The sequence below is a fragment of the Platalea leucorodia genome (genome assembly GCF_965183815.1).
Source record: "Platalea leucorodia genome assembly, chromosome: 6".
Taxonomy (NCBI): Eukaryota; Metazoa; Chordata; class Aves; order Pelecaniformes; family Threskiornithidae; genus Platalea; species Platalea leucorodia.
Genome location: NC_138828.1, coordinates 75,321,516 through 75,332,943, shown reverse-complemented (window position 1 = coordinate 75,332,943; position 11,428 = coordinate 75,321,516). Strand labels below are relative to the sequence as shown.

The 11,428-nt window shown below is 52.8% G+C and overlaps 1 protein-coding gene across 1 annotated transcript; it reads left to right on the top strand.

Annotated features, from left to right (window-relative positions):
* Positions 1-7,416: 7,416 nt before the first annotated feature.
* Positions 7,417-9,969, top strand: LOC309592614 (homeobox protein HMX1-like; the record flags this gene model as incomplete). The annotated part of the gene is given in 3 exon segments (XM_082316183.1): positions 7,417-7,681; positions 9,394-9,902; positions 9,904-9,969. Coding segments are annotated over 3 exon segments (840 nt in total).
* Between the last annotated feature and the right edge of the window lie 1,459 nt (positions 9,970-11,428).

Sequence of the window (11,428 nt, the reverse complement as noted above, 5' to 3'; positions counted from 1 at the left end):
ATATGGAAATTTTCCTGCAGCAAGTCCACTTATTGCTCCAATTTCACATAACTGCAGTGTAGATTTTATTATTCATAGCCAGAGGCCTGGGTAAATTTCTAGGTTGACTTCTCATGTCCTGGCAAGGGCAGAATGTGGGCTGTGGTGTTCAGGTTTCATGAGGAATTACTGTGGGAACTGGCTCGCGCCGTCCTAACACAACTGGAGGAGTTTGTGAAGTCAGAGGGGAATCTTATGCAAAGGAGCTGATATGGCTGGGTTTCCTGCTGAGCCCCACTGAGATCCCGGGGAAGATAGCACATCTCAGTACTGCTTGTCGAGAGAAAGCAAACAGAGCTTTACCACCGAGTTCACTCTGTGTTTGACCGAGCCTTCCTACTGCTTCAGGGTTTTCTAGGAATAATCAGACCTGATAACAAAATAATTCAGAACAAGAAAGTGAATGCATTTGGGGTTTCCATGGATTTACATTAGGGTCTGAGTTCATTACAAAATTAATTTTGACTAGGTCCAGTCCTTTCTAAAGGCATTTCAACACTACTTTCATGCTATGTGAAAATGTAATTTTTGTATACCATAATAAATAGATTCGTATGCATGTAACCATGTATATCTCCAGATACATATCTCCACATATGCTGGCGCATTGCAAAACCATTTATAATACACTACAGAACCATTTGAAAATTACATTCATCCCCAGATTTTAATGACTCACATAAACTCTTAACTACTCATTGATTCCTACAAAGATTATTTCTGAACTGACTCAAAAATTCATGGTTCTACATTTGTATATATATCATTGGTAACAGAAGGGTTTTTTTTGGGAAATCTGTATGCCTCACTCAAATATGATTTGCAAAAGTATAATTTTCACATGACAATGAAAAATAGTTTCCTCCATCTAATGTCAGTTTTAAAGCTTGATATGTTGTCCTCTTTCATGATAAATGAATTACAAGCCAGTGGGAAGGAGATGCTTTCTGTTTTCTATCTATGCAGAGCTCACTTGCTTCTCCTTAATATAACTCACAAATGTAGGTGACTTTTTAATATAATAAAGCTCCACGTAATTTTCACAAGTTTTCTTAAATCTTTCCCTTAGAATCACACAGTTTGAATCATTTGACTATCAAAGTGCAAAAGCTAGTATAATTTTTACCCCGATGTTAATGTTATTTGGGGGCTAACTTTGATCTATGCATCAATTTTCCTTTTACACAACTGTAAAAATACAAAGAATGTTTTGTACTTTAAGTTATTAATACTTTCTTTGATTGAATTTGGCTCTGTCCTGGAATTAATCTAAAACTCCTGAGTCAATCAGATTTAAGAAGGTATGAGTTCTTACTCGATTCACTAAGCTCCAACTTAGTTTTTGAAGTTTGATCTAAGAATCCAATGTATCAACACATGGGGAAGTTCATTACCTTGTCCTTGACAACAGTTTAATACTCCACTAAAATCATTCAAGATTGGATGAGGGAAGGAGAACAGCATTTTCATGAAATTTTACTTCAGAATCCTCAACTTCAAACTCTGGCAGAAAATCTTCAGATTCAAACTGTAGGTACAGACAAACCAGACATCAAGTCTACCTCGTTAATTTAAAAACAGTTTCATTTTCTTATATTGCATAACACAAAAATCAAATGTTAAATGTTTCAAAATGTGAACAGTTATATTTTGTTGTGACAGCGCAATTTTTTTTTTCCCTAAATCTTTTGTTTTAGGCAAAATCAAAAGTTGTGTACAGTGTTTCATTTCAGGAGACCTTCATTTTCTGAGGGAAAATAATTCCAAAAGTCTTATGGATAATAGGTTAATGTTCAATAGCTCTGAAAAGTCACCTTTTTTTTTTTTTTTTTTTTTTACTGTGTCTCTGTATTTTCCAACTTGATTGTTAACAGAACAAAATATCCATGGTTAGGTCTGGTAAGGATCTCTTTCCATAATGCTCTTTTGTCTGTATAACAATAATAAAAGCTTTATTGGCACCTATTTCACATGACCTCCATAATTCTCCTGCGGCTGACCCTAACCAGTACCAATAAAACCATGCATTCTCTCACTGTACGTGCAAAAAAAAGTCATGTTAAAATTGTGTAAGGAAATCAATGCCAAAGACCTTTCTGGAAAAGTCACTTTAAAACAGGTCTATATTACAACTGTTAGCTCTTTTCAGTAGGGACTACCTTTTTTTTTTAAGATATCACATAATTTGCTGATGATCTGTTTTCTCCCTCTCCCCATCTCCAGTCAGATGATTAATAAATATTTCTGACAGGGCTCTGGAATTTTAACTCATGGGAATAGATATTCTCCAAAATCAGTCTCGAAGTGTTTTCTTCGTTAATATATTCACGTATCCCCAAGGATATTCCCCAGTTTGATGATTTATCATGGGTTAAAATACCCCTCACTTAGCAAGGAAACAGCACTTAAGTGATGTGATTCATGCTCCTAATTGTATGACATCTCTGTAACAAGCAATGACTAGGCATCACGGACAGTCAGGACATGCTACAGGCTGGAAGAATACATTCATGGGAATCAGCAGGGGCTGTGCAGTGTCCTTGAAAGGGGAAAAGTTCTCTGCCAGTGTCACTGATGGTGAAGGATTCAGTAGGGTTGGGTTTATAGAGGTAATTTACTGAAAAAAAAACCCAAACCAACAAACCATAATTATCAATTTCTCTGTTTCCCCATCTTCGGGGACCCCTTAAAATTTACTGCAAATTCAGAAAGGAATTCCACAAAGTGTTGCTACACTTGAGTGCTGTTTAACCCACATTTGAAGGGTTTTAGGGTTTTCTACCTGCAGGAAAAAAAGGGGTTCCCACTGCCACGTTGTCCTTGTCCTTTGAGGGTTCCCTGCTGGAAAGGCCACCCAAAATGGGGTATCCCTCTGAGATGTGCACAGGACCCTCACCCCGGCGGGGGGGGGGGTGTGGCCGGGACACCCCTCTGACCCCTCCCCCCCACTTGTCCCAGCAAGGCCCAGCGGGACGTGCTGTGCCCCCCTCCCCCGGGTCCTGCTCCGCAGCCGTCACTTTTTGAGGGCGGTGAAGCTGGAGATGAGACCAGGCAAACTCCATGCAGGGACGGGAGCTGAGACCTGGCAAACTCCGTGCAGGGACGGGAGGTGCCCTGGTGGGAGAGGTTTGGGCGGCTGCCCCGGAGCTGAGCAGACCCCCTTCCCCCAGCACTCCCCAGGAGGAGGAGGAAGAGGAAGATGTTACACAGAGCTTTAGAGGCCAAGCAACTATCTTCTGGTTGATCTTTTATTTTATGGTTTTTTTTAAAGCAGGTATCCAAACCATCCCACCACCACCTCTGCTCCTCGAGAGGAGCATTGGACACCAAAAAATGCTGCTTTTGCATCGTTGTATCTGCTTTTGCGTTTTGGTTGTTCCCGACAGTTTACTAAAGATGCGAATATGGTCTTTATTTGTTTTATTTTTAGAGCTAAACCGAACCTAGCTGAAAAACTATTTTTATTTATAAGTATATACATACATATACATATCTCTCAATACATCAACCAGAGTCAGGTGTTGGCCAAGAATTTCCTTACCCGCAGCACTGCCGTCTGATCTGTTAGGAGGGTGCCAGGCTCCATTCACCACGGAGAAGGGAGCGATGATTCCCTTTCCCAAAAAGCCACCTCTGCCCACAGCGCTGGGGGTTAAACGCCTCCTGCAAAGATCCAGGCTCCAAACGTACCGCGGGCCCTTAAAAGCAGAGAGGAGCAGAGGTTAGGTAGCGAGAGCTAAAGCCTGTCTTTCATTTTATTTCTATTTTATGACACATCGAGGTAGTGCTGGTGAGGGGAGAGCAAGGGGAGACATCAAACACCAGCAGGGTAATTGCATTCACATTGCGGGCAGGCCCGCTCCGCTTCCTACGGGAGACGGCAGGGCAGCGGCGGGAGCGGCATCGCCGTGGCTCACCGGAGGCACTTGTCACACTCACGTACACGTTTTCAGCCCCAAAAGTAGCCCTCCGTCTGCTGGTTCCCTCCGGAGCCTGGTCCCAAACCCCCACTCCTCCCTGTCCCCTGCGTGGCAGCTGGCCCTGCTTTGCACCCATGTCTAGCAAACCCTGCCAAAGGCTCAGGAGCCGTCGGAGATGGTGATGGGGCGATAACCCACGGGCATCCCACGCCACGTGGCCGGCGGGCATCCCACGCCAGTGATCGGCACGGACCGGGAGCCAGGACTGCTCAGCAGGAGAGACCCCACGGGCAGCGGCCTCCGCACCTCCTGGAGCTGCCCAGGACCTGGGGTCTCCAAAGCCTCGGAGAAAAACATGTACCTGGGAGAGAAACAGAGCCAGAGATGGGAAAAATAGACCTAGAGTCTAAACCGGGTCTCAAAGCCATCTCTGCCGACGGCACGGGGAATCCCTTCCGAGCTGCCGGCCGCAGGCAGGAGCTTGCTGCCCAGGGAAAGCCTCTCCACTCGCTTGCCCGCGAAAAGCTAAAGGTTTACCGTGCTCAAAGAGATGGCTGCGGGGGAGAAGGCAGTGGGGGAAGGAGAGGTCCTGCCTCGCCCCTGCCCGACGCGGGGGTTGGCCCCGGGAGGTGGCAATGCCCTCGGCACAAGGGGACCCCCCCCCCCCCCGGCCCGCCTTACCCCCGGGCAAGTGACGCCGACAGGAGTTAGGGCAGGGGCCCAGGATGTCTTTCTGACATTAAAGTACGAAAATACTCTCACTGGCTGCTTTTTTTGCTCCCTACACGGAGCCCTGCTGCGTGGCTGCCGGCAGACATCCAGTAAACACACGCCCTTTTTCTCCTCATCATCATAATAAGCAGAAAGAGTAATAAGCACAAAGTGTTAGTAGTCATGTCGCTATAGCAATGTAAAAGGTACGTAAACATAACTACAAGCTTAAAAAAATACGCCGTACACACGGACGTGTATGTACAAGTGTTGTATTTGCAGGTATAGAATTATACTCATCCTGATTTTGTGTTTCAGGAATACATGACTTTTCACAAACACAGTTCAGGGTTATTGCACACCAAACAGTTACTCGTTATGCTAAAGAAATACGGAGGAAAAAAAAAAAAAGCAAGAGCAAACTTACTCTTATTGATTTTATTATACTATTTCTAAGTGGAAAGCAAATACTATTACGTAAGTTGCATGGCCACGCTGTAGGAACACTTTATAAAATATGGGCACGGGATACATCCATATCGTTTGCACATTGTATATAAAGTGTATAGAAGTAACCAGGGTCCACATTTTTCTCTTTATTCCGGAAAGCACACGTATATTTTCTGAGTCTGCCAGTCAAACAGAGCTGACGGTTTATGGATGCTTCAGACATATCGGTCAAACTCCTATTTCCTACCCAGCAACACGCACCAAGATGCGCAGAGCATAAAAGCAACTTTCCTTAACGTCACTCCTGTGCAACAAGTGACGAATGCACTTTCGGCCGGTTTACAGCTCGCCAGACTGCTCCCGGTCTCTGCCCAGGCAGGACAGAGAGCCGAACGCGTCTGTGTATATTCCTGTCTTCCCGCAGTCCATTTCAGAGCTCTGGCTGTTTGCATTTTTTCTGGAATCTTTGGAAGTGGAATTATTCCTTTTTTCCCTTCTTTTTTTTTTTCTTCTTCCCTAAATAGGACCTCAAAGGTCCCCACCGCCACCCTAGGACCGCTCCGCGCCGGGGAGGCCGGCCCCGCACCCGGCTGCGCCCCGGCCCCGCAGGACGCTCCCGGGCAGCAACCGGTGCCCCCGTCCAGGAGCGGGAGGGGGAGGCGGGGCTTGGGAAAGGGGTGCTTATCCAGGAGTACCGCAAAGGGGAACGAGCAGGGATATCCCGACAGAGGAGGCAGAACAGAGCAGGAGGACGGCGCTGACCTGCAGGTGAACATCGCAAGGGCATCTGTGTACTCACCCAAACGTCCACGGGTCTCCGACGTGCGCTCTGGATCGACTCGTCCCTCTACAAACCTGGCTCGCCTGATCCCAAGGAAAAAGGCGAAGGATAACTCCCCTGCCCCGGCGCCCTGCAGCGAGGGGCAGTTTTGTGGGGTTGCTGGGGGTCCGTGTACGAGGCGGGCTGATCCAGAAGGCTCAGGAGAAGGGGGCAGGCGGAGGGTGGCTTTATAGCTTTCCATGAAGTGAAATTACAATAGGAATAATAGCAAAAAAGTCGGGCTGCCGAGGGGTAACGCCAGGAGCCGTGGGCTGGGGGCTGGAGCGGGCAGCGCATCGCCGCTGCCTCTCCGCCCGGGCGGCGGGATGGGTGGGGGCTGTCTGTCTTTAAACAAACTATACAGACATGATATGCATATATATATATATATAAAATACGCATGTATTTGTATATGTATATGCATACATATAAAGGAAAAGCTTAAATGTCACCAACCGGGCCTCGGCAGACCCTGCAGCGAGGGCCCCCGCCCTCCCCTGCCGGGCACCCTCCCCTCCGCCAGCGGGACAGTGCGGACACTGCCCGCTCACGGGGGCCGATGCCCCTCCGCTGCCCCCCCAGGTCCCAGTGCCCCAGCCCGGGGGCTGCGGGCGGCGGAAAGCCTCACCGCTCCGCCGGCAGCCCGCGGCGGTGGCTGCGGGGCCCGGGGCCCGGTGCAGGCTCTGCGGGCGGCGGAGGGCGCATCTCCTCCGTCCATCGCCGCCGCCGCAGACATGAAAGCGCCCGGCGGGGGGTGGGAGGGGGGGTTGATTATTATTAATGATATTAATATAACTGCGATGTCCGCGGCGCGGATTGGCTGGCTGGGCTGCCCGCTGAGCCGGCTGCAGCCAATGGGACGGCCGGGAGGTGGAGCGGCCGAGCCCCCCCCCGGCTGCTGCCCGTGTGCCGGGGCCGGCCCCGCCGCTCCCCCCGCGCCGGGATTTGCTCCCTAATTGACCTAAATAAGGAGCTCGTGAGTGGCAGCCCCGGGGCGGCGCACGCACACGCACACCCCGCACTGCACACACGCACACGCCCGCCCAGGCACCGGCAGCGCCCGGCCCCGCCGCGCTCCGCGCCCTGCGCTTCCCCCGCGGAAATCCCATTTGCCGCCGCGCTCCTCCAATCGCAGGATTCCCCCTCGCGTGTCCAGCGTTTAACTCGCGTGACATTTTTATTTCGTTATTACCGTTTTCGCGCAGAATCTGGCGCCTCCGATGGGTTGTCGGGTTGCTTTTTTTTTTTTTCCCTTCCCCGTTCCCTTCCCCTCCTCCCCCTCCCCCCTCCCTTCCTAGCTTGCAGGAAATGATGGCAAACCGCGATCTGAAATGATTACTCCGGAAAAAAACCCTTTTATACCAGGAGAGCATCCACGGGGCTAGGCAGAGGCAGGAGGCGGCCGCGGGGCAGCGGGGAGCCGAGGAGCCAGCCGCCGGCGGAGCCGGCACCCCCCTCCCGCAGCTCTCTCCGACGATGCCGGACGAAGCCACGGAAAACGCCGGCTCCACCTCCGCCCGCGTCTCGTCCTTCTTCATCGAGGACCTGCTGGGCACCGAGGGCACGGCGGGCGGCGGGGCGCGGCGGGCGGCGGCGGGCGGCGGCGGCGGCCGCGGGGGTCCCCGCTGCGGGCCGCGCTCCCCGCTGCGCCTCGGCGCCCCGGGCTGCCCCCTCCGCGACGCCGCCGTCGGCTGGTACCGCCGAGCGCACGCCGCTTTCCTGGGCTGCGCCAGCCCCGACAGTAAGTCGCCTTTCCCTACCCTGAATCGCCGGGCCCGGCTGGGGTTGGCGGGGAGGGGGGTGTCCCTGCTGCCCCCGGGGGGGCGCGGTCCCGCCGCGGCCCCCGGGGCAGGCGCGGAGGGGGATGCGCGCAGAGCCCGCCGCAGCCCTCGCCCTGCCTCCCCGTTTTCGGCCGCCCGGGGCAAATCCCCGGAAATGCTGGCGGTGTGTCAGGCACCTGGAGCCTCCGCCCCGCCGCCCACAATGTAAACAGGGCTCCTTTGGCTGCTCCGGGATTTTTCTTTCCTTTCCGCTCCCCCATCCCTTTTTCTTTCTTCTGTTTTGTTTGGGGTTTTTTTAAGAAGGAGGTCTGGCTTTTTTTTTTTGACGCCCCAGCAAGCCGGAGAGCTGGGAGCACCGTCCCCAGCAGCGCAGGGGAGAGTTTGGAAAGCCGGGGCAGCAGCCGGGCTCGGGCCCCGGCGCCCCGGCCGCCCCCTCCCGCGGGGCCGGCCCCGCTGCCCCCCTCCCCAGCGCGGCGGCGGCCGGCAGCGGCCTGGCGCGGCCGGGATCCCACTGGAAAGGGCGCCGGAGGAAAAAGCTGGGTTCAGGGGCAGAAATTAACATCTGAAAAAGTTTATGGGCTGCGATCAGTAGTTATTTTTATCCTGATAGAAAAAATATTGTCCCTCGGCGCATCTCTTTGATTCTATACGAGCCTGTAGAGTTCGCACGATTGCTCAATAAGGAAAAGAGGCGTGATCTGTGATCCAAAGAGTCTCTTTTTACAGTGATAGGTTTATTAGTATTTTTAATTTCTCTCAAAAGTAGATCTAGGAACAGAAAACGACCCCCGAAACAGCTGCCTTGTTTTTCTCGGGTTTTTTTCTTTTCTTTTTTTTTTTTTTTCCCTCTGTTCTATAAAGAGTAGGAAATATTCCCCCCCCCCCCCCCCCCTTTAAAATTGCAAATGGAAGGCACGATGTTGGAAATTCCACGGAGACATGCTGGGAGGCGATGTCCCGATATTAGAGTAGCTGACCCGAGCCATTTGGTTCATCAAGTTCAGAATAACGTGAAGCGAAAATATTTCCTTCTTACCTCCCTTTATATACGCACACGCACTGTGATACTTATCCCCTTACACACACCAGTATACTTACACGTGTACTTGTAAGTATATGTGTGTACATATGTGTGTAAATGTATACAAGTGTGTGTATAAATATGAGTAAGCATGTATTCATATGCGTACATCCATATATGAAAAAGTACATATATTTCTGTGCGTATATACATGTGTGGTTACGTATATATGTACACTTGTATGTGTACTAAACATATATCTAAACGTGTGTGTATGCTGTCTATGTGTGCGTTTAGGTACGTGCTTACACTTAGATGTGTATACACATACGCACATATATATGAGTATATAGATGACTCTATGTATACATGCACGAAATATACTTTCTGTGTTTCCTTGTAAGTATGCGGGCGCGTGTGTGCATATACTGACCGATGTTTGGGGGTGCGTGGCAAGGGACAGGGCAGCGGCAGGAGCCCCCGCCCGGGCTCCTCGCCCTCCCGCCGGCCCCGCTCTCTCCGCAGCCGCGGTTCTTCCCCTCCCGGTGAGCGGGCCGAGGGGCAGGCGCTCCCTCCGGGTCAGCGGGCGGCTGGGCCACGCTCCCCGCAGCGGCCCCACCTCCCAGCCCCTCCCTCTGCCTCTCTCCGCAGCCAGCGACCGGGACTCGCCCGAGCTGCCCGAGGAGCCGGCGGAGCGGGCGGGCGGCGGCGGGCGGGCGGCGGCGCGGGGCCCGGCGGGCGGGCGGCCGGGGCCGGGAGGCCGAGAGGAGGAGGAGGAGCGCGGCGAGGAGCCGGGAGAGCCGGAGCAACGAGCCGCCGGCCGCAAGAAGAAGACGCGCACGGTGTTCAGCCGCAGCCAGGTCTTCCAGCTGGAGTCCACCTTCGACGTGAAGCGCTACCTGAGCAGCTCGGAGCGGGCCGGGCTGGCCGCCTCGCTGCACCTCACCGAGACCCAGGTGAAGATCTGGTTCCAGAACCGCCGCAACAAGTGGAAGCGGCAGCTGGCCGCCGACCTGGAGGCGGCCAACCTCTCCCACGCCGCCCAAAGGATAGTGCGGGTCCCCATTTTGTACCACGAGAACTCGCCGGCGAGCGCCTTGGGCTTCACCCTGCCCCACATGTCGCCCCCCTTGGTGGGCTTCTCCAGCGGCGTCAGCTACCCCCCTGGGCACCTTCCCCGCCGCCTCCCTCCCTTTCCTACGGTCGCAGATGACAGGACTCGTCTGAGCGCCCACCTGTGCCGGGAACGCGGCCTCCCTCCCCCGGCTTCCAGCTCCACCCCCCTTCCTCCCCGGACTTTTTATTTCCAACTTACACCTTTCTCGATTTTTCTGCTTTCTGACTTTTTTTTTTTTTTAAACGTGCAATAAACTTACTTTTGGGGTTAACTCGGAGCGACACGCAGCAGCCGGAGGGAACCGAAAGGACTACGAGGACCCCAGCCATGAGCCGGCAGCGGGTCGGCGGGGCTCCCCCCGCCGCGCGTCCAAAGAAAATGCAGCCCCGTGGCAGCGGCAAAGCCCTCACCGCCGCCTCGGCCCCGGGTGACACGGACCGGCGTTTTCCGGGGGGCACCAGCCCCCCAGCCCCTCCTCCCCCCCCCCCCCCCCCCGAGCTGCCCAGCGTGAGACGAATGTACGGAGCCGCCGGGGCCGGGGGCTCTTCCCCGGCCCCGCCGCCCCCGCCCCACGGACGGCGAAGCCTCGGGGCCCCCGCCGCGGCCGAGGGGACCTTCCCCGGGCCCTCCGCTGCCCCGGGCCAGCTCTCCTGCCGGGGAAACCTTTCCTTTTCCCCGCCGTCCCGGCTGCTTTCCGTGCAGAGCGGGGGCCCCTGCGGATCCCCGCCTCCAGCAGCTTCTCCAGGGCCCTTTGTTTTAGCCACTTAATTCGCACAGATCCCCCCCCCCCCCCCTTGTTACTCTCATTTTCATACGATCGATACCCAAGCATGTGCTGATGCCCCCTGGTCCTTCTCGATGCTGGCTTTTTGATTTGAAACAACTTGAAGGCAAATTGTTGGAATGAATTCGCCCCGCTGAAGTCCGAGCTGTGAGGATTTGGTTTCTTTGTTTTCGTTTTATTTCCCTGACAAACTATCGGCTAAAATACACGGTTAAATATATATATATAATTCAACACACTGTGTTTTACCGGTGGGTTTGCCACTTATTTCGGTCTCCTGAGGAGACTGAGGAAAACGCACCTCGGCTTGGTCTGTCTCTTACGGGATCGGTTTGTATAATCGATTAATAGTTGGCACTGGCAATTAAAAAGGAAGGAAAGAAAAATAATCAGATGGAGACAGACTGGGGAGTTGTTGGCTAGTTATGCAAGCTAATCTGTAATGCGATATTATATGAAATATTATGCATGCCAAGCTATCTTTTTCCTTTAATAACTGTTCTGTTTCCCCCCCTCTACCCACTGCTAAAATGAATATCGGGTCCATCATTGTTTCCAAAGGTTTGAATTTCTTTTTCCGAATATTAAGGGGGAAATGACCTTATAAAACTCAGCCTTGGTGGAAGGTCAAGCTTTGACCGTACGTTTTGGGGCATAATCAGACGTAATTGAACCGACCAGCTGGGAGCCCTCGGTGGCCCCGCAGGGAAAGCCGGGTCCTGGACCTGTTGGGGTACGTGCATGCAGAGCAGTCCCCAGTGAAGGAAGAGCCATCTCATTTTTAC